The sequence below is a fragment of the Nycticebus coucang genome, chromosome 22, assembly GCF_027406575.1.
Source record: "Nycticebus coucang isolate mNycCou1 chromosome 22, mNycCou1.pri, whole genome shotgun sequence".
Taxonomy (NCBI): domain Eukaryota; kingdom Metazoa; phylum Chordata; class Mammalia; order Primates; family Lorisidae; genus Nycticebus; species Nycticebus coucang.
Window position 1 is genome coordinate 9,170,937 of NC_069801.1, and position 23,462 is coordinate 9,194,398.

Sequence of the window (23,462 nt, forward strand, 5' to 3'; positions counted from 1 at the left end):
TAATAGCGTACGTTAATTTGTAGTAATCACATTTTAAGTGCTCACTAACCACCTGTAATGTGTAGTCAGCTTACTAGACAGCATAGCTATAAACTAAGAGATGAAAGTAAGTTAGATGATAAAAACTTGTGTGTTTGAACAGAAGTTTCAGTGCTCTGCAGTTAACTTATTTGACTATCATGTTAGCCAAACTCTCCATTAGCTTTTAGTCAACCTCTCATCTTTTTGTTGATCTTTTGTTTCCAAGATTTCCCTTGTTTTTAATGGAAAAAGGAATGTAGGTGTTAAATTAAAAAAATACATATACATTGGGCAGCGCCTGTGGCTCGAGGAGTAGGGTACCGGTCCCATGTGCCAGAGGTGGTGGGTTCAAACCTAGCCCCGGCCAAAAAAAATACATATACACGTTTGTATATGTATTTTTCCTTTTTTTGAGTCTCACTCTGTTTTCCTGGGTGGAGTGCTGCGGCCTCGTCATACCTCACAGCAACTTTAAACTCTTCCCCCCCCTCCCCCTCCCCCCTCCAGGCAGTGTCTCACTATGTTGCCCTTGGTAGAGTGTTGTGGTGTCATAGCTCACAGCAACCTCAAACTCTTGAGCTTACGAAATTCCTTTGCTTCAGCCTCCCAAGTACCTGGGACTACAAATGCCTGGCTATTTTTTTGTTATAGTTTTGTTTAGTAGGCCCTGTGTTTGAACCCACCAGCCATGGTATATGTGGCCGGCACCCTAACCACTTAGCTTCAGGCACCGAGCCCAACCTTAAATTCTTGAGCGCAAATGATCCTCTTGCCTCAGCCTCCCAAGTAGCTGGTACTACAGGCAAACTTTTATATTTTTTATTTTGTCTACTTTATTGCACTGAGAGGTATGCCACAAGATTCTTGAGATTGTTTATTTTTATTTATTTATTTATTTATTTATTTATTTTTGAGACAGAGTCTCTGTCACCCTCAGTAGAGTGCTGTGGCATCGCAACTCATAGCAACTTCCAACTCTTTTGGGCTTAAGCGATTCTCTTGCCTTAGCTTCCAATGACTACAGGCATCCACCACAATGCCCAGCTATTTTTTTGTTGCAGTTGCCACTGCTGGTTTAGCTGGCCGGGGTTGGGTTTGAACCCACCACCCTCGGTATGTGGGGCTGGCGCCCTACCCACTGAGCCACGGGCACTGCCCCCAATTCTTGAGATTGTTATCTTTCCTTTTTATAATAAAAATGTTGTATAACAAGTCGCTATTTTTTTTTTTATAATAAATAGCAACTTATCTTTATTTTATTTTTTGGGTGATTTTCTTTCTTCTTGCCTCTTTTCTTACCTATCTGGGAAAATTTGTTAAAGATTCTGTTTATAATGTTTTTTTTTTTTTTTTTTGTAGAGACAGAGTCTCACTTTATGGCCCTCGGTAGAGTGCCGTGGCCTCACACAGCTCACAGCAACCTCCAACTCCTGGGCTGAAGCGATTCTCTTGCCTCAGCCTCCCGAGTAGCTGGGACTACAGGCGCCTGCCACAACGCCCGGCTGTTTTTTGGTTGCAGTTTGGCCGGGGTCAGGTTTGAACCCGCCACCCTCGGTATATGGGGCCAGCGCCCTACCGACCGAGCCACAGGCGCCGCCCCTGTTTATAATGTTTTTGTTTATAGTAGTATTTTATTTCATTTCATTTTATTTATTTTTGAGGCAGAGTCTCACTCTTTTGCCCTGGGTAGAATGCCATACCTTTACAGCTCACAGCAACCTCAAACTCTTAGGCTCAAGAGATCCTCTTGCCTCAGTTTTTCTATTTTTAGTAGAGATGGGGTCTCACTTTTGCCCAGACTGGTCTCCAACTCCTGAGCTCAGGAGATCCACTCACCTCTGCTTCCCAGAGTGCTAGAATTACATATGTGAGCCACCATGCGTGATCTATGGTGGTATTTTAAATATGGGCTTTTTATTTATTTATTTATTTATTTTGAGACAAGATCTTACCCTGTTATCGGGCCAAAGCACATTGATGCCATCATAGCTCTCGGGAACCTCAAACTCCTGAGCTCAAGCAATTCTCTTGCCTCAGCCTCAAAGTATCTGAGACTACAGGTGTAGGCCACCATACCCAGTTAATTTTTTTATTTTTTTAAGGATGTTGTCTCCCTATGTTGCCCAGCCTCCCAAAGTGTTAGGATTATGGGCATAAGAACTTTTGTTTTTTTTAATTAATTCTGCCTTTGGTGACATGCTTAGAAAACAGGCTGCACAAACACCACAAACATTTTTTAAATTGAACAACTGTTGATCAATAGAATATTGTGTCGTATATGTACAGTTTAAAGAAAAAAGAAATGAACCCCAGGATTTAGCACTAAGCTTAAAACCATAGAATAAACCAGTACTTTTGAAGCCTCCCTGATCCCCTTGCTTCTCTTCATGTCCTAAAGCAGCAGTTCTCAACCTGTGGGTCAGACTCACAGGAACTGTATTAAAGGCTCACGGCATTAGGAAGGTTGAGAATCACTGCCCTAAGGTAATCACTGTCTTGAAGGTTTTATTAATCAAGTCTTTCTTTTTACCATAATCATGTGTTTCACCAAACAATATATTTGTAGTATTGCCTATTTTGACCTTACGTATAAAATGATACTGACTGTATTTATAGTATTGCCTGTTTTGAACTTCCATATAAAATAATATATTCTTTTGTGACCTGTTTCACTTAGCATCAGGTTTTTTTTTGTATGCAAATACATGTTACTAGAAACATGTATTCTTTCTTTCTTTCTTTCTTTCTTTTTTTGAGACAGAGTCTCACTATGTTACCCTGGATAGAGTGCTGTGGTGTCACAGCTCACAGCAACCTCAAACTCTTGGGCTTAAGCGATTCTCTTGCCTCAGCCTCCTGAGTATTTGGGACTACAGGCGCCCACCACAACACACGGCTATTTTTTTTGTTTGTTTGTTTCTTTCAGTTGTCATTGTTTAGCTGGCCCAGGCTGGGTTTGAACCCACCACCCTTGGTGTATGTGGCTGGCAGCAAACCACTGTGCTATGGGCGCCGAGCCAGCATTAAGTTTTGAGATCCATTGATATTGATACACATAGCTGGAGTTCCTTCATTTTCACTGCTGTATGGTATTCCATTGCCTGAATTTGTCACAGTTTATCTATTTTGCTGTTAGTCATTGCACTGTCCCAGTGTTATGTTAGTATTAACTGATGTTGTTACAAACTTTCTTGTTAATGTTTCCTGGAATACATGTACAAGAGTCTCTTTATTATGTACTGAAGATCGGAGTTACTTGGTTATGTTTATATTGCCCCATCTTTATTTTATTCTTTTTCTTACTTCCCAGACAATGCAGGGTCTCTATGACACTTTGTCTCCATTTTTCCTCTCTGTCTTTTTTTGTTATTGTTGTTATGTGTTTTAGTTTTATGTATATTTAGCCCTCACAAAACACTATTTTTTATGTTAAATAATTGATGTTCCTTTAGATCTATGCACATATTTGTTCTGTCCCTTCTCATTCATTCTTTGCTTTGTCTATCCTTGCTTTCATCTGGGTCATTTTCCTTCTGCCAGAGAATTTCCTCTTGTGGGTCTTTTGCAATGAATTTTCTTGAATTTGTTTTTCTGAAAATATCTTTGTCACCTATATTTTTGAAGGATATTTTTATTAAGTTCAGAATTCTAGATTGACATATTTCTTTCAGACCTTTAATGATGCTGTTCCATTGTTTTTCCATCATTTCTCCTGAAACGGCGGTCAGTGTTGTTCCTCCTTTAAAGATAACGTCTTTTTTCCTTTGACTGCTTTTAAGATTTACTCTTTAGCTTTACATTTTAATAGTAACATGCCTTCATATAATTCTCCTGGTTGTATTTCTAGTGATTTTTTTTTTTTTAATGATTTTGGAAATTTCTTGGCCTGTGACGATTCAATTATTGCTTTTCTTTCTCTGTCGTTCCCCTCCCGTGCCTCCAATTACACAGAAATTGGGCCTTTTTACTATGCCCTGGATGCCTCTTGTGCTTTTTTGTATATTTTCACCTACATTTTTCTTTTGAAGATAGAAACCATACTACACTGGTGAGTTTTGTTTGTTTGTTTTTTCCATTTTCTTTTTTTCGTGGTTTTCAGTCATTTAGTCCCATTGTATCACATGTCCAGTAGTTTTTACTGAATGCTGGACAATGTATAGGAAAAGATTTAGAGGTTCTGGCTAATGTTATTTTTCTCCACAGAGTATTTCATTTTTTTCTTCCCTTCTACCTCGGGTGCCCATTGCTTAGATTTTCCCCCTATGTGTTCTCCCTTGCAAAACGTGTTTTCTGAGCTTTCATTTGCAGTAAGGGGTAAATAACTTCCAAGAATTTTCCATTAGGACTTGTATTTCAGAAAGGATCAGTCCTTAAGGAAGGATTTTTTTTTTTTTTTCCTCCAGGATAGAGAGTAAAGGGATGGGAGTGGGGATGGTGCCTGTGAGGAAACGAATCTCAGCATCGATTTCTGAAGTTGTGACAGAGGCCTTTAGAAACTTAGTCCTAAAGGATCAGTTCTGTTTAGGAAGGAAAGTGAATCTTTTAGACAAATGAGGGTTGAGTATGCTGAAACAGAGCCTCCATTTTCCTATTTCTCTGGTATTTGAATGTTTCCTCTTAACAACAACATAGTGCATCAGAATAGGCCCATTCAGTCACCTTTGGAAAGTGCAGCCATTGTGTTAATGGCTTGTGTTCTCTGCCTCCTTCTAGGACTTTTCAGCCCTGAAATCTGTTAACTGGGCAGTAGCTAATTCAGCAGGTTTTAAAACACCAGATCTGTAAGAAGTAGATGAGTGTGAATTCTTAATGTCCTCTCCCAGGTCACCCTATGTGGGGTGGGGTTAAAAGATTGCAAAGGTGGCTCAGCACCTGTAGCTCAAACGGTTATAGTGCCAGCCACATACACTGGAGCTGGCGGGTTCGAACCCTGCCCGAGCCTGCCAAAAAAAAAAAAAAAAAAAACCAGCTGGATGTTGTGGTAGGCGCCTGTACTTGCAGCTACTTGGGAGACTGAAGCAAGAGAATCACTTAAGCCCAAGAATTTGAGGTTGCTGTGAGCTGTGACGCCACAGCAACCTACCGAGGGCGACATAGTAAGACTCTGTCTCAAAAAATAATAATAATAATAAGAGATTGCAAAGGTAAAGAAGCCTAAAAAAGACCATTGAGGAATCCAAGGGACATCCCAGTCAAAACCAGAGGTTTTTAGGAGCTGTTGGGAAAAAACAACACTGCAAATTTTATATTAGCCTATCTGAAAAGTGGGAACATTTAGTCCATTTTAAAAAGAACCTTCTCTTGGGGTGGCGCCTGTGGCTCAGTGAGTAGGGCGCTGGCCCCATATGCCGAGGGTGGTGGGTTCAAACCCAGCCCTGGCCAAACTGCAACAACAACAACAACAACAACAACAAAAATAGCCGGGCGTTGTGCTGGGCACCTGTAGTCCCAGCTGCTTGGGAGGCTGAGGCAAGAGAATCGCGTAAGCCCAAGAGTTAGAGGTTGCTGTGAGTGGTGTAACACCACGGCACTCTACCCGAGGGCGGTACAGTGAGACTCTGTCTCTACAAAAAAAAAAAAAAAGAACCTTCTCTTGGCCTATACTTTGAGGATGGAATCAAGTCAGGTCTAAGAAGAAATAAGTCAGGACCTCAGTACCTTAATTCTTAGCTATTTCCCATTCCCATTCTGTCCCCCCACCCCCACCCCAAAGACACACACATTTGAAAGATGGGTCCAACGTCTTTGTTCTCCCAGATGCTAAAGACTTATTCCTAATTGGTGGTCTTACCTGGATTCATCATACTTGCTAATAAATAACTTCCCTGGACATTACCTAGAAGTGAAGTATTGGCTTTGAATATGTAGCTTTCCCACAATGCAGGCCCCAGCCCACCAACCTACATAAAAAGTTAGTTAGCTGTTAGAAATAGTAGTTTAATTTCTACTGTGAATGGGTATATTACTCCTAGGTGGATGTCAGGGTGTTTGGAATAGGAGAAGACTGGTAGAGATTGAGAGAAAAGGAATGAATTCTGAACTGGATAGACTTTGGAGCTCTAGTCCATCTTTCCTCCCATCATGAGTGGCCTGATGAAATGTGATCCACAAATCTGTTTCTTTGGAGCCTGTTTGGTGGGGGGAACCTACAGCTTTGGGGGCACATGTGGCCTTTTCAATCCTTGAGTGTAGCCTTTTGACTGAATCCAAATTTTACAGAATATGTCTTTTTAATAAAGGGATTTGTTCTGTGAAGCTTGGATTCAGTCCAGCTGCACTTGGGGATCTGGAGGGGTACCTGTGGCCTTGAGGCCTCAGTTCCTCACCCCAGCTTGTCAGCTGCCTGCTTTTGTCTGCTCCACTGCTTGGGAGGCCAAAGATACATACCTCATGTCTCTTTAATTTTTACTGGTATTTATGAAGGAATTTTTCCAAGGGAACAATAACAAAAATCATGGTTGGGTTCCCTTTCTAGGTTACCTAGTATCACTTGTAGGTAGATACTTAGCAGACTTTCCTGGAGATGGTCATGATCTTTCCAGTTCATGTATAAAATGGACTTAATAATATGGCCTGTCTCATAGGGTTGTTGTGAAGATGAAACTAATTAAATGACTTCATAGATGCCAGGGTCTTACAATAGTGCTTGGTGCATGGTAACTGCTGCTGGCCTCTGTTTATAGTTCCAAGAGTTACACTATGATCATCATTATTTGGAGACTTCCCCTTATCTATTCAGTTCCATATGCACCTAAAACTTCGTATTTGTTGTTGTTGAGACAGAATTTCAGTTTGTCACCCTCGGTAGAATACCATGGCATTGTAGCTCACAGCAACCTCAAACTCTTGGTCTCAAGCTATCCTCTTGCTTCAGCCTCCAAAGTAGCTGGGACTATAGGCGCCCACCACAATGTCCTGCTATTTTTTTCAGAGACCAGGGTCTCCCTTTTGCTCAGGCTGATCTCAAATTCCTGAGCTCAGATGATCCACCCGCCTCAGCCTCCCAAAGTGCTTGGATTACAGGTGTGAACCACTGTGTGGGGCCCTAAAACTTCATTTATTTAAAGACACAGTTAAAAACAGATTTCTTTTTGAAAACCTCATCAAGATTATTACCTGACTTGCAGCGAGAAGCTCAGTTTATACTGAAACCCAGCGTCTATGATTATTTGCTGTGATGTTACCCACCACCTTCCTTCCTAAGCTTTTGGCATTAAAAAGAATATATTTATTTGAAATACAAAGTGCTTTGCAAGAATGGGGTGACTAGGAAGGAGCAAATAAGCTTGAACTTCTTTTCTCTTGAGGAATGTTCTGTTTGATTTCTGTATTTTACGATTTTAGTATATGTGTAATTGATCTATTTGTGCTTCCCTTTGTTCCAGGATGCATAAATGATCCCTGTATTTTAGGATGAGACATGCAGGATTTAGTGAGAGAGACAGGAGAGTGTGCAGGGAGGAAAGAAAGAGTAGGATTTGCAGTTTTCTTTGTGTTTTTTTTTTTTTTTCAAGTGCCTTCATATCAGTGAGTAACCGTGGGGTAATGTTCACCCTGTTTTATAAATAAAGACTGACCCTAAAGAGGATGTGTCTTTTGCTCATGTTTTCCCAGCCAGTGACAGAGTTGGCATCAGGACTCTGCTTTTCAAAGCCTGTGTGCTTTCCTAGAGTTAATTATCTACCACTTCAAGCATTATAATATGACCACCACAGGAGGATTTTTTCCCTATGTCATAATCTGTCTCCTGGTTAGTACCAAGGTACAAGCCATTTATGTATATTGAAAAACCTTGTTAGGATGGCAAAACTAGAGCTCTGCCAGGGTCAAAAGGCTTATTCTCTGTGGCCAGCACTGACCCACCTTCAGACTTGCCCTGGGTTTTCAGCAATGGACGAGTAGGGGCCTGGCATCCGCGACATGATTGCTTATCCCTTCTGTCAGAACAGCCTATTGTAAGTCTTAGCTGATAAAAAATTAAAAGATGGGACACAATTCTGTCCATACAAAGGCTTAAAGATTTATCTTTTCTACATAATTCTTTATAACTGATGTAGGAAAAAATCCTAGGGAAAGTAGGGCTTGACTAAGCCGGGCCTGTTATTAAAAATCAGTGTCTTGATTCTGCCTTTGTGCATCCTACTTATTTCTGTGCCTTTAACCTTATAGCAAATTCCACCAATCATTCTTAAAGAAAAAGCAAAATCCTATTATGGGAGTGCTTCAAACCACTCTGAGCTTCAGACTAATCTGAAACAACATCTGAGTTCATAATTGGGTCAGAGCTGCAGAGAGACTCACCAACTCAGGCGTGTGCTGGCATCGGTCGTGGGCTGGTTACGGTATAGGGCCTACTCTGTTGTGTGTGTTTCAACCTTGTGTGCAGAGATAATTCTGGGTGGCTGTGTATAACTTTGTTTCTTAACTGAAAAGGAGTGTCTGTTGTCTGATAAGCGTTTATCCCTGAAGTAGCAACATGGTATATGTCTTAGGGTAGGAGAGTTTTTAGATATCCACAGAAACTTCTCCTCCCTCCCCCACAGAAAAACAAGGTCACTGGCTTAGGCATGTTACTTTAGTAGAATGTCAGTCCCAGCTTTAAAATGTCTTTATTATTTTTATTCAAGGTCCCCTGTGTAGATTCTTCCCTCTTTTTCCCTCCCTTAAGGGTTATATACATACTCCATAACCAAGTAGAACTGAAAACAGACCAACCCGCTCCACTTCTAGTGGATAGAAATCTGGAATCCAAAAATGCCTTTTTCTTGCCAAACCTCAACTTGTTCCATGCCTTAAAAAAAAACAAAAGTTTTTTTTTTTTAAATGTCTCTCCTCAGGCTCCCCACCCCCTCGTTCCTTGGCTGAGTGAAGACTAGCTGTTAGGTTTGCCTTTTATCGATAATAGATATTTACTGCTTTTTGAATCACATTTTCCCTTAACTCTTCCCTATTTGTGAGTATCACAAAAGGGTTCTCCAACATCAAGGCAAAACTCATACTCTGAAAATAATTTTTAACTGTGGGTATTTTAGCAACATTAAACAGGAGGAAATGGTGAAGACTTTAGTTTTGAAGTTACTTAGCTCCTACCTGGTTTGAAGGAGGTTTTCCTAGTAGCGTACCAACAGAATTGAGAAGGATTCTGAACTTTAAGGCCATCAGCGTACTTCTAAGAAACTTGTAAAAACTGATGGCCAGATACTGCACCGAGCATTTTGTATTAATTATCTTATTAACCCTTCAGAGCATCCCTTTACAGTAGAAAGTATCAGGGTTTTTTGCAGAGGGATAAACTGATGTTCAGGAAAGTGAAGCAGCTTTCATCAGGATGCATATTTAGTAAGTGACAGATTAAATTTACCGCCTTGGCTCCTGCCTGTTTGACTGCATTGCAGCAGACCCCACAAATTCCACGTCAGCCTTACTTATAAAAACACGATGTACAGTTGGGTTTTCTGAATTTGTGTGTTCAAGCATAGTCTCTTTCAATATCGTGCCTGATATTGACAGAAATAGAGCTGTGCTAGGAGTTGAGATTTGGTAGAAATAGAGCTGTGCTAGGAGTTGAGATTTGGTAGAAATAGAGCTGTGCTAGGAGTTGAGATTTGGTAGAAATAGAGCTGTGCTAGGAGTTGAGATTTGGTAGAAATAGAGCTGTGCTAGGAGTTGAGATTTGGTAGAAATAGAGCTGTGCTAGGAGTTGAGATTTGGTAGAAATAGAGCTGTGCTAGGAGTTGAGATTTGGTAGAAATAGAGCTGTGCTAGGAGTTGAGATTTGGTAAAAATAGAGCTATGCTAGGGGTTGAAATTTATAGCTGTGCCTTGTACAAGGCAGTCCTTGACTTACAATTGTCCAACATACGATTTTTCAACTTTATGATGGTGTAAGAGCTATATGCGCTCCGTGGAAATCATATGTGAAATTTTGAATTTTTTTTTTTAATTGAGACAGAATCTCACTTTCTACCCTCAGTAGAGTGCTGTGGCATCGTAGCTCACAGCAACCTCAAAATCCTGGGCTCAAGTAATTCTCTTGCCTCAGCCTCATGAGTAGCTGAGACTACAGGCGCCTGCCATAACGCCCATCTGTTTTTTTGTTTTAGTAGACCCAGGCTGGGTTTGAACCCACCAGCCCTTGTGCATGTGGCTGGTGCCCCTACCCACTAAGCTACAGGCTCCACAGAAATTTTGAATTTTTATTTTTTCCCAAACAGTGCTGTGTGATCTGATACTCTCTCGGTGATGCCAGGCAGCGGCAATCAGCCTGCTATCACAAGGGTAAACACCAAAACTCTATAGTGTACCATGTGGCCAGACGGTTTTCCCAACTTAGGCTACTGTAAGTGTTCTGAGCACATTTAAGGTCAGCTAGGCTAAGCTGTGATGTTCATTAGCATAGGCATTTGAAATGAATTTTTGACTCACAATATTTTCAGGTTACAATGAGTTTATCTAGATATAACCCCATCATAAAAGTCAAGGAGATCTGTTCTTGGAACAATAAAATAATAATAAAACTTCTCGTGCTATAGAGCCCTATTACTTCTTTCTCTTTTCGTGTCAAATGTGGTTACCATATGCGCTGGTACCAAGGAGGATATTGCTACCAGCAATTACTCAGTGGGGTAAGGATATTAAAGAGGAAATTTCCATTAGGTAAATAACTGAAAGAAGAACCCAAGAGAAGGGGGAGAAATTCAAGCCCAGGCTGCTATTACACTGGCCAAATACCTTTGGCATCCCATGCTTGCTGAATATCATAAAGGGGTCAAGAAAACTGATAGGACAGAAGGACACAGCATGAAGTTTTTCCCTTCTACCATTCCAGCATCTACTTGAATTTCGGCTTTATAAAATCAACTGTTCAGAGCTGGGTCCCAAACTCAGGCTAATTTGCAGTGTCTCTATTTGTATAGACAATGAGATTATTTCTGGAAGGCGGGGTGTTGACACACAGTGGGTGTTAGCCATTCGGTAGAACTGGCATCTTGAAGTATTTCTGAGATTTTTACCCCCTTACTGAAAATACTGCTTAGAAGTTGATGACTTTGGACTGTGGCCAGAATTCACAAGTTTGGCGTGTGTTGAAGCTTCCTTCAGTGAAAGAAAGGGGAAAATCATCGTCTTTGTGATTGTAATAGCAGATTTTCTGAAGGACATTCTGTTTCTTGGAGGCTTTCATCTTAGCTGAGACAACATTCACTTAAAGCCTTAAGTATTTTGTGGACTTGAAATTGCAACAAAATGAGCTAGATTGACTTAAGTCTCTGCAAATGGTCTTTCTGGTGTTGAGGTATTATTTATAAGGAGCAGTTACAGATTACCTGCCAGTCGCCAGTTGCTTTCCCAGTTTGAGAGCCAAACATGTGCTCCTTGCGTGGGCTTTTATACCCCTGTCCAGACAGCTTCCACGTTGCGGGGGGTGCACCAGGCCAGACATTTCTTGCGAACACTGTCTCATTGAATACTTACGAGCCTGTGGAATCTGATTGTTCTCATTTTGCATATAAAGAAGTTGACATTTAGATAACTCAATACTGTTTTTATTGAACATCTCATTTCTGTCAAGCTCTGTGCTACGTGCTTTACACGTATGACATTCTAATCCTTATGGCATCCTCAGAGGTTATATTTTTTAGTCCCATTTTGAAGAGGAGGTAAATGGAGGCTCACAGAAGTTGACTTGTCTGTGACCTCACAGCTATTAAGTTTCACAGTCAGAATTTGAACTCAAGTGTGATTATGTTTCTCTTATGCCACATACGTACCTCTCAGGTGAGGTCTTAAAGGCAGAAGGCAGAAAACCAATTCTGATTTCTGAGTCTCCATCTCAACCCTGGCACATAGCACTGGCCCCTGCATGTTGGATTGCTTGGTTGCGTAGCTGAGTTGTACTTCCTCACATCCGCATGATTTTCGGCCTTTTCTCCAGTGCCTCTGAGGTTCATTCCTCCTTCCATAATCTGAATATCTGCCTCCAGGATTCAATTGTCATAAATAAGACAGTTGTGAGGGGGATATGAAGGAAGCCCTGGACCAGCCATTCCCTGTGCCATGATGTGCTCTAGTGGATGTCTCAACTCTATGTTGATGGTCCTCTTCAGAGACATGGTTAGAAAATCCTTCCCAGTCTCAGAGAAGACCAAGGCCACAGGGCACCCATGCTGAGTGCTTCTGGAATCCGCTCCCTCTGCCGCCCACATGTTCTCACACCACCTTTGTGGGAGAAATAAGGGATGTGTCTGATTTACTTTCCGGCTGAGGTGGGGAATGAGAAGTGGAATTAAGGATGACTAAGTCCTCCTACAGTCAAAGGGCCCCCTGCTCTGAGCTAGCCTGGGTTCAGTACTCAGAAGCCAGTGACCTGCATTTGACTACTGCACTGTCATCTAGCTGGCTTTGTTTGAACGTCTCCCGGTAAAATCTGATTAACCTCCTATCAATATGGGTTCAGTTGGATCACAGATTTTAACATCTACCCTCGTATTCTGAGATCTCAAAGCTGTATTTCTGGGGATGAAGACTTCTGAAATGGTTGGCTGTTAACAACTGAACAAAGAACAAGTCTGGTTGGCTTGCACACATAATTTTTTATGGACAGAGAAGTGAGAATTCAAATGGGAGTCCTTCAGGCAAGAGAGTTAGGCATAGGCACCTTTCCATCATGAAAGTGAGGCGCTGAGAAGCACACAGAAGAATCCTGTGTTTGGAGGGTAGAACGATCTCTTAGATCACCCATCCTCCTTGGGTCAGTACCGGTGTCTTTGTACAGAGAACACCAGGAACCAGTCAGTGCAGGGGAGCTGAGGCTGCCACAGCAGACTCCATTGGAAATTAAGCTTTTGAATGGGCTCACTCTTTAACCTTGTATGTTAAACTTGTTTAATTGACAGGGGGATTAGAAGACAGGAGAGTAGTATAGGGCAGTTTGCCTAGATTATTCTCTTTACTCTCTTCAAGGAGGAAAGGTATTATGGGATTTTTTTTTTAATTTCTTTTTGTCAGCTGCCAGAAATAGGTAAAAAGGGCCTTAACATAATCTCTCTTCTCAAGGAAAATAAGAGCTTGAGAGAAATGGGAAATATTCCAAGACCCTGAAAGTACTTCTGGGCGCTTCTGGGCCTCTTCAGCTGGATCATGTGCTTCTTATAGACACACAGAACAGAGATACTCTTCACATTACCCTGGTCTCACTGCTTCTGAGGCCTCGGGGAGAGGTGTTTTTGTCTGGACCCTCAATGAAGAACATGATTCTAAAGCAGGGTCACATTTTCCTCTCTCCCTGGATTCCTGAGCTCCAGGTTTTTGTTGCTGGCTATTACATGGTATGTAATTATTACCTGCCCAGGGAGGCTGTTAGCTTCTTGACCCTAAGGTCCAAGGCTGTTATTTGTTTGTGTCCTTAACAGTTTTGAGCCCAGAGTAAGTGTTTAATAAAGACTTTCTACCTTGGGTTGTAGATCTGTTGCACTTTCAGAACTGGAAAGATTTTGGAAATCATGAAGTTCAACACTGTTTTATAGATAGTACCACTCCAAAAACTTACTTTGGAGGCCAGTGTTTATCTGCTGGAAAGCAAGAGTTTTATTATATTAAATTGTATTGGAAATGACCATAATTCTAAACCTTTGAAAGGCTTTCTTCAAACAGTCCAACATGTTTTTCCTTGGATTAGGAGCTGTCTGATAACAGTAAAATTGCTAACTTAGATGCTAGACCCTGAGCAATTGTCACTAGTCTTCCAGCCACATGATAAAGTAGGTACTATCACCATGCTCCAGATGCAGAAGGAGGTTCGGGATCATGTAGTTCCAGACGGTTGAGAGAGGACTTGAGTCTGCTATGCCCACATTTGTGGCCCTCGTCCAACACTGTTGTCGCTCTCCATTTGGGTCTCTGACTAGAGCTCCTACAGAAGGGCTGGTTTTGTAACATCCCCTGCTGTCTCCAGTTGTCCTAAAGGAAGTTGTAAAATTAATTTTCATTAACATTAATCCTCTTAATTAGATAGGGAGTGATGGGAAACTTAAGACAATGACAAAAAAAATCAAACATACAGTGATAGAGATTACACCTCCAGAAAGATTAGTAATCACTGCCCCAGAGCACAGAAGCACTGGGACTGAGAAGAAATGAGTTTCCCATAGCTTGTTCCAGGAGCCATTGCTTTACCTGGGATTGCTGCTCTTTTCTCTAGCCCCTCGGCTGTGCCCAGAAATCATCCACCACTGGTATCAAGAGGTCTAAGGGCCAGGCACAGTGGCTCAGGCCTGTAACCCTAACATACTTTGAAAGGCTGAAGTTGGGAGGATTGCTTGAGCCCAGGAGTTCAAGGCTGCAGTGAGCTATGATGATGCCACTGCACTCTAGCCTGGTGACTGAGCAAGACCCTGTGCCTTAAAAAGGATGGAAGAAAAGAAGAGGGAGGGAGGACACGGTCCCCCCCGCCCCCCAAAAAATATACACACACACACACTAGGTGCAGTGGTTCATGGCTGTAATCCCAGCACTTTGGGAGGCCGAGCTGGGTGGATTGCCTGAGCTCACAGGTTTGAGTCCAGCCTGAGTCCGAGCGAGACCTTGTGTCTAAAAATAGGCGACATAGGGCGGCGCCTGTGGCTCAAGGAGTAGGGCGCCGGTCCCATATGCTGGAGGTGGCGGGTTCAAACCCATCCCCGGCCAAAAAAAAAAAACACACACACACACACACACACAAAAAAAAAGTTTTGGGCGGCGCCTGTGGCTCAAAGGGGAAGGGCACCGGTCCCATATGCTGGAGGTGGCGGGTTCAAACCCAGCCCCGGCCAAAAACCACACACACAAAAAAAAATAAACAAATAAAAATAGGCGACATAGTGGCAGGTGCTTGTAGTGCCAGCTACTTGGAAGGCTGAGGCAAGATAATTGCTTGAGCCCAAGAGTTTGAGGTTTCTGTGAGCCATGAGGCCACAACACTCTACCAAGGGCGACAAAGTGAGACTCTGTCTTAAAAAAAAAATAAAACAAACAAAAAATACATATGAATGTATATCTATCTCACTACCACCACCACCACCAACGCCCTGGCTTGCCAAACCAGAATGAAACAGGCCCTTAGAAAGCCACCTGTGTACTAGGTCTTTCAGGCAGCCTGTTTGCCTTGAATCTTTTCACTGAGCCCTATATATCTAACATTCATGTGAGTTTTCTGAAAGGTTAGTCCCGGGTCATTGGCACTTAAACCACTTGTTTTGGTAGATCCTTCCTGAGCAGGTTAATTATATATTTGATATCCTTCTGTTTTTATGCCTGAATGATGAGGATAAGTACCCTGTGGTTTATTAACTGTCACTTTAAACCGTTTCAAATTGTCTTGTGACAAAACAGAGTTTTATGTCCTTTTTATCCCGCTTTAATGGATAAGACAACTTTTCTGGTTGTTACCTATGCCAAGATAAATAATAGCTCTCTGATTTGTGGAGGAAGATGGGTTTTCATTTATAGTCATGAGTTCAAGTTTTCTGCTTCCTATAAAAGGTAACCTAACCTGTTCATCTTTCCATCTACTTACTTTCTTTTGATAAGTGGAGCTTGGCATCTAATAAGCATTCAATAATTGTTGAATGAATGAAAAAAGACATTATGTGAACAAGGTTGACCTCTCCAAAATTTTGATGCTAAAGCAATAGTATGACACATTTTCTTTTTCTTTCCTTTTTTTTTGTTGTTGTTGTTAATTAAAGATAGTCTCACTCTGTCACACCAGATAGAGTGCTGTGGCATCATTGTAGCTCACTGCAACCTCAAACTCCTGGGCTCAAGCAATCCTCCTACTTCAGCCTCCTGAGTAACTGGGACTATGGGTGCCAGCCACGACACCCAGCTAATTTTTCTATTTTTGGTAGAGATGGGGGTCTCACTCTTGCTCAGGCTGATCTTGAACTCTTGAGCTCAAGGGATCTTCCTGCCTCAGCCTCCCAGAGGGCTAGGATTATAGGCTGGCCACATTTTCTGTTTTGGATCCCGCTGATTCTAGAGCAAAGAACCTATGTCCTTACCATCATAGATATCCAAAGCTCAAGGCCATTCTGTTTTACTTTTAATTTTTTAGTAAATTTGCAGTAGTATTGTAAAAAGTAAATGTCATCAGACACTTTCAGCGTTTGCTTTGCGAATCTTTAGTTCCCTATTGTAAGCATCTCACAATTTGTAAGTATCAGGGTTTTTGAGAATCACTCACTTAGGGCAGACAGTGTATGTAATTCAGCAGTTAATCTCTGTTTCTAATCACTATTTACTGAATCCTGGCTAGGAGCAAGGGAAAGCAGTTATTTAAAATAATCAAAATAGTTAATAAGTACTGTGGCTTTCAAACTCTTATATTTTTAATTCATTACAGTTTGCAGGGACATTATCAGATGGCTTAGGGAAGACAATGGACAATCGGCATCAGTCAGAGAGGGAGTACATCAGATACCACGCGGCCACCAGTGGTGAGCACCTCGTAGCCGGGATCCACGGCCTGGCTCATGGTAAGTCATGTATGTTGGGCTTTCCTGTCTCAGTCCCTCAGAGGTGCCTTTGCATTCTTCGATTTGCAAATATGTAAAAGAAAGCTGTCAACAGGAAATCCTGGCGGTATCTTGCTGCACTGGATAGCCTTGCAAGCTCCCTTATTTTATCCTCCTGGCAATTGAAATGTGACAGCCTGTGAGACTCCTTATTCATTCTTAGAATGTTGTGTACATTGCAGTTCCTTCCTGCTCTTGGCTTCTCTTCCTGAATGTCGTAAGGCATAGACCTCTTCTTAGAACTGGAAGGAACTGCTGCTTCAAGACTCTGCCTTCTACTTACTGATCATTCCTCCCAAAGAAATTGAAATGAGAAATTAGTGACCGGGCTTGTAGCTCAGATGTTTTTCAGTTCTGCATAAATGTGCATTCACTGAAATTTAAATTCTGTGTATGTACCCAAGAAACGTAGGTGCTGGCATGAATAAGTTCAGTTTCTGAATTTGTTTGAATTCCAACTTTTAATACTTTAATTCTGATTGATTTGCCTTTTTTTCCCTTTTTCTCAACAACTTAGTGCAGCATTCGGGGTCCTGGAAATATAAACCCAGCCAATTTTTCCAGCCACAGTCCCTCAGCCATGTTCCATGTCAGCCACATAGAGTGCATACTGCTCCACACACGTGTCTCCAGCTCCTTACCCACAGTCCTTCTGCCCTTTCCTCCTCTGCCTCATTTCCTTGCCTGTCAAAATCCTACTCAACCTGTAATTCCCAACTCCAAGGACATTTCCCCAGATCTACTGTCTTGGTTGGAATGAATGGCGGATAGAACACAGGTGGTACCCTGGGTTGTGTATGTTACCAACTGTGTGTGTGCTGCTCTTCAGAGATTGTGAATGCCGGGAGAACAGGAAGGCCATTTTACGTTCATCTTTATTCTTACGTGCCTCACGTGACAACCAGCATGTAGCTCATGCATAGTGATGGTTAGTGAATTGAGCTATTTATATCAGATCCTGAGGAATCATCTGAAGCTATCTAAGTCTTGATCATCTGCATTTGGAGGAAGAGGAAGGAATACAGATAATAAAAAATAATATTTCTATTTGTGCTTAGGACACAGTGTTAGGACAGGATTTTTGTTTATCTGTGGTGAGTTTTATGTCAAAATGGCCTTTCCTTTTCCTAAGGAACTGTAAAGGGAGCAGTCCCCAGGGTGACATCAGGCTAGAAGTAAAAATCTGTCTGAAAGTAATCTGTTTATAGACTTTTAAGTTGACCGTTCAGCTTAAAGATTTTGGTTAAAGATTTAATTCTTTCTAGTAACAATAATGATGGTGCATTAGAATATCAGAGGACTTTCTTAATGACTACAAAATGCTTTGCTATGTATAATTGCCTCTATCTGGCCCGCATCCTTGGGGTGTGGAGGGAAAGCATGACTGACTGTCTTCACTTTCTAGATGAGCACACAAATGTGCTGAGAAAATGGATGATTTGTTCAAGGTTGCAAAGTCACCTCCTGCCAAGGATCATTCCTGTATGTATAGCCTCTCCAGGAGCCAGTAGGCTCTTATAAAGAGAATCCATTGAGCTCTGGGTTATATGAAATCAATAGCCTAGAGATTATTCCAGAATTTGCTCAGGCCCCTTGGCTTAAACTGGGAGTTGTGCTCAGTTGTTTCTGTAGCCCTGCTTGACCTGGGTTCAGTAATGTTCTGTCTCAGATCCCAGTCTGAACTCCTGTACTGTGCATGCTTGCATGCTCTGCCAAGTACTCAAAAATGTGGGAAAAGGATATTGACTCTCTAGAGCAAATGAACCCAGAATCCAATAGAAACGTTGTGAATTGTTAGTATATTCTCACCCAAGGAGTTTCCTTTACCAATTTGTCTCACTAGAGCTAAAGAGTCCAGAGAGCTTCCTCACACCCCCACTGTCAGAGGGTAAACATCCTGTGAGTGTCCCTGGCACAAGTCCTGGAAATGCTCCCTGGACACAGCCTGCCTTTTCCCTGCAGTGCCTGTGACCTCCCCAGCTTTTGCCAACTCCTGGCCTTTTCTGAAGCTCTTGCAGCCATTGCTGTCAACTTCCAAAATGTTTGGAATGTCTTTTTGATATGAACTGGAATGACTCCTTCAAGGGTCCTGGCTAGCTCTGGCAGCTTTTGGGGGTACCCTTCGTGAAGATGTCATCATTTACTGTAATTGCCCACACCTGATTTCAACAAAGCATATAGTAGCATTTACCCCATTTCAGGCATTCAGTGATGTTGGCCAGTCACTTAGTGTTCTTTGAAAACTGAAAACTTACACAGTCAGCTTTCCATATCCATAGGTTCCACATCTTTAGATTCAACCACCTATGTATCAAAAGTATTTGGGAAAAGAAAATTTTACAAAATTCCAAAAATCAAAACTTGAATTTGCCATACAAACCAAGTACTGTGTTGAATCCACACAAATGAAATGATGTGTGGGCATTGTATTGCCAGTAATCTAGAGATGACAGTGGGATGTGTTTAGGTTATATGCAAATGCCCTGAGATTTTATAGGAGGGACTTAGCATTAGTAGATTTTGATATCTGTGGACTGTTGTGGAACCAATCCCTAATGGATACTGAGGGATGACTGTATTTAGTTCTTTCTGCCTTATGTTTCTTAGGATCCCAAATTCTTCAAACTTTTGCCACAGGCCCTATTTTCTTGTCTTCTAGACTTAATCCTCTAGCTGTGTCCTGTCTTGATTGCCCATCTCTAAAGTTGAAAAAGTGGCCACTCTTAACTTCTCAGCTTTTCTTTTTCTTTCTTTCTTTCTTTTTTTTTTTTTTAAGAGACAGTTTCACTTTTGTTGCCCTTGGTAGAGTGCCGTAGCATCACAGCTCATAGCAACATCCAGCTCTTGGGCTTAAGCAATTCTCTTGCCTCAGCCTCCCCAGTAGCTGGGATTACAGGTGCCCGCCACAACGCCTGGCTATTTTTTTGTTGTAATTTGGTCGGGGCCGGGTTCAAACCCACCACCCCTGATGCCCTACCCTTTGAGCCCAACCTCTCAGCTTTTCTTTGAGTTTCTTAAGTGGAGCACACTTTACTTCTGACTATTAAGTAGTGTATATCTGCTGGTGCTGGACTTAATGCACAAATCTCCTGGGTTCCCTATCTGTGAGTTGGCCTGTCTGTGGTCTGTCTGGTGCAGAGATTAGCACATTCCCCTGAAGGTAGCATTCTGGTTGCATAGAATTGAGGGTGTGGCTTTAAATGCTTTTGCCTTTGTCCTTGGTCAGGTTACAATAGCCCTTGTCTTTTTTACTAGGTATCATTGGTGGATTGACCAGTGTTATAACCTCGACAGTGGAAGGTGTGAAAACAGAAGGGGGTGTCAGCGGTTTTATATCTGGCCTTGGGAAAGGGCTCGTTGGCACTGTAACCAAGCCAGTGGCAGGTGCCCTGGATTTTGCATCAGAAACAGCCCAGGCGGTGAGAGACACAGCCACACTCAGTGGCCCCAGGTCAGTGTTTGTGGGGGAGGATGGCTTTTGCAATTTCTAGTCCAGGTCTGCTGCTTCTCCATACTGATGTGTTTAATCATATAATTTCTCCCTTAGTTATGTGATTCTTAATTTGAATACTTGGCAGCTAAAATTTCTGATCTGCCTAATATGAATACATGAAAACGAGGCACAGACACCTGGCAGGAATGTTACTTTTCTTCATGAGAGAGGTCAGAAACAGGGTTACATTGTTACCAGCACCCTGTTCACCAAGTTGACCGTTCCCACATGCCTGTCAAGAAGGCTGTCAGGTTATATAGCCTGGGTCCTTGCTTCTGGGCTCCGTGGTGTAGTTCTAGAATCTCAGCAGTTGCAATTCACCATGTGAGTCTACTCCTTCTTAATTTTCCTTCTATTTGAAAGTGCCAGGGCGGCGCCTGTTGCTCAAAGGAGTAGGGTGCTGGCCCCATATGCCAGAGGTAGCGGGTTCAAACCCAGCCCCAGCCAAAAACTGCAAAAAAAAATGAAAGTGCCATCCAGTACCCCCAACCTCATAAAGAAAAAGCTACCTCTGCACCCCCCATGCAAGTTAGCGGTTCTGCTTGGGATACTGTCTGATTTTTTTTTTTTTTTTTTAAGAGAGAAAGACAGATAGTGTCTTACTATATTCAGCCTGTCTCAAACTCTTGGCTTCCCAAAATGCTGGGATTGCAGGCATGAGCCACCAGGACTGGCCTCTGTCTTGTATTGATATCAGCTGAGACTGGAAATCAGGGACAGCCCCTTAGCTCCAGCTACCACAGAATCCAAGCACTTTAACTTAGCTATTTGCTTTAGTGGCCTGTTTTAGTATCTCTTTTCCAGAGCACTTAATTGGGGATTCTTATCAACAAGGGGTATAATGAATGTTTCAGTTCCCAGCCAACCTGGACTCGCCTTAAGCCCAAAAGGATTTTGCTGCTGCCTCGATAATAGATGTTCCCTGAGTGAATCAGTGTGCCCTTTCAGAATGCCTAAGGCTTGGGCCACGTCCACACCCTATCGGTCCCCCAAATAGGATTTGAAGTGAAGTCATCCCCAATTAAAATGAATCCATTTGTCTGTCACCAGGAAACCTTACTGCAGATGCATTACTGCAGTATGGGAAATGCTTAGGTTATAGGCTGGAGCCATGCAATGTGTTTTGTCAGAATGTTTTCCATCTGGAAGCAGCCGCTTTTAAAAAAAGGACTGTAGAGTTTACTTTAGTTAAGTAACATTCTATTCTCAGATATAAAGCTCTAAAACAATTCTTGAATGTATTTTGAAGCCTTTATGAAGTTGTGTGGAGGGGCGGGCAGTCAGGAGGAGGCTTCAGAAGTTTTTCCAGTTAGTTTTTCTGTTTTTGCTCAAAACCCAATAAATCCACCTCCAGTACTTTGTTAAGATAAGACGACTTAGTGGCTCAGCGCCCATAGCACAGTGGTTATGGCGCCGAGGCTGGCAGGTTCGAACCCAGCCCGGGCCAGCTAAACAACAATGAAAACTTCAACAAAAAAAAAATAGCCAGGTGTTGTGGTGGGCGCCTATGGTCCCAGCTACTCGGGAGGCTGAGGCAAGAGATTCGCTTAAGTTTGAGGTTTCTGCGAGCTGTCACACCATGGCACTCTATGGAGGGTGACATAATGAGACTCTGTCTCAAAAAAAAAAAAAAAAAAAAAGTGAATGAAGTGTGAGTAAAGCAGAAAGACCCCCCAAGAGTTCCTGAATAATCATCCTTATTCTTAACACCTCAAAATGGCCAAGGGATGGATTGATTTGTTTCATAAAGGGTTTAAGGTATATGTGTTAAAAATTTTTAAAGATTATTTTGTGCTGTAAACTTAATGCTGTTGACTAGAAAGAAATCACTTGAACTTTGTACATTATCAGATTGAAAGTCTCGATGAGGTTTTCATTCTTCTTAGGAGCATAAGTAACATAGCCAGAATATGCTGCAGAAAGAAAGTTGTCATTGTCATGTTTCCAGTTGTCCAGCACTGCTATGGAAGCTCATGTAGTGTCAGCCAGTGCACATCTATCATTCATTCATTTCTACTCAGTAAATATTGATTAAAAACTCCCTGTGATCTCAGGGTTGGGAAGAGAGCAGAAAGCAAAACTGTCCATAGTCTGAAAGAGAGGACAATCTAGGAGGGCAGCAAACATAAAATAAACATGGCATTGTGGCGGGCGCCTGTAGTCCCAGCTGCTTGGGAGGCTAATTCTCTTGGGCTTAAGCTAAGAGAATCGCTTAAGCCCAAGAGTTTGAGGTTGCTGTGAGCTGCAACGCCACAGCATTCTACCCAGGACAACATAGTGAGACCCTGTCTCAGAAAAAAAAAGGAAGACAGGCTCTTCTAGGAAGTGGTATGAAGACGAAGCCTGAAGTAGAGTTGGCAGGTGAAGAGAGGAGTAAGGCACATTCCAGGTAGACGGGAATAGTGTGTGCAGCACCAAACCCAAGGGACTTGTCAGGGAGGTGGCAGGCGTTGTCTGGGTGTCTCCATGTGTGCACTCACTGAGTCTTCACACTTCATTTACAAACAAAGACGTGGCCAGGCACGGTGGCTCATGCCTATAATCCCAACACTCTAGGAGGCTGAGGTAGGTGTACTGCTAGAGCTCAGGAGTTTGAGACCAGCCTGAGTAAGAGCAAGACCCCACCTCTACTAAAGCTAGAAAAATTAGCTGGGCATTGTGGCAGTGCCTTTAGTCCCAGCTACTCCTAAGGCAAAGGCAAGAGGATCGCTTGAGCCCAAGTTTAAGGTTGCTGTGAGCTATGGTTGATGACGCCATAACCTCTACCCAGGGCAACAGAGTGAGACTCTGTCTCAGAAAAAAAAAAAAAAGAAAGAAAGAAACGAAGGCATGATAATTCAGAGAAGTCACGTGACTTATCCACAACCACACAGCTGGCTGGAGATGGTAGAGCCAGGCTCACACTTGGCCCATCTCCTGACTCTTTGCCCAGCACTGCTGCCTTGCACTGCATTGCCCGGGCCTGCTGGGAGCTTTCTCTTGCACATTGTGTCAGTCAGTGTCAATATCCAGCATGCTACACCATTTCTTTCCTACTGACTCAAGATTTTGCTTTCACTGTTAGCTAAATGAACCCTGACATGATTCTGTGTCTTGGCGATCACACATTTTTTTCTCTCTGGTTCTTCTGGCCTGCCACTTTCGCATTATCAGGATCTCAGCATCAGACACCACACTCGCTAGGAAGTGCCTCACTGGGAGTGGTGCCTAACAATAGCACCATGGAACCATTCTTCCTCACAGCCCACTGGGGTTTTACATTTCCATGTAGATGAGGCACCTGAGATACAGAAACGTTGTGCAGCTTGTCTCAAAGCAAACAAAAATCGTGCAGCCTAATTGAAGTCTAACTGCTGATTTAGTGGAATAGGTCTCTGCCTCACTATTCACTCCTCCTA

At 42.4% G+C, this 23,462-nt stretch overlaps 1 protein-coding gene across 7 annotated transcripts in view; it reads left to right on the plus strand.

Moving 5' to 3' along the window:
* Nucleotides 1-23,462, plus strand: part of VPS13D (vacuolar protein sorting 13 homolog D) — a 295,192-nt gene that overhangs the window by 220,830 nt on the left and 50,900 nt on the right. For 6 of the 7 annotated variants that reach the window (XM_053575036.1, XM_053575039.1, XM_053575040.1 and 3 more), the window contains 2 exons: nucleotides 16,400-16,532; nucleotides 19,827-20,022. In XM_053575036.1, the coding sequence (XP_053431011.1) occupies nucleotides 16,400-16,532; nucleotides 19,827-20,022 (329 nt within the window). The remainder of the gene's footprint in view (nucleotides 1-16,399; nucleotides 16,533-19,826; nucleotides 20,023-23,462) is intronic. The other variant, XM_053575043.1, reaches the window with a different exon arrangement.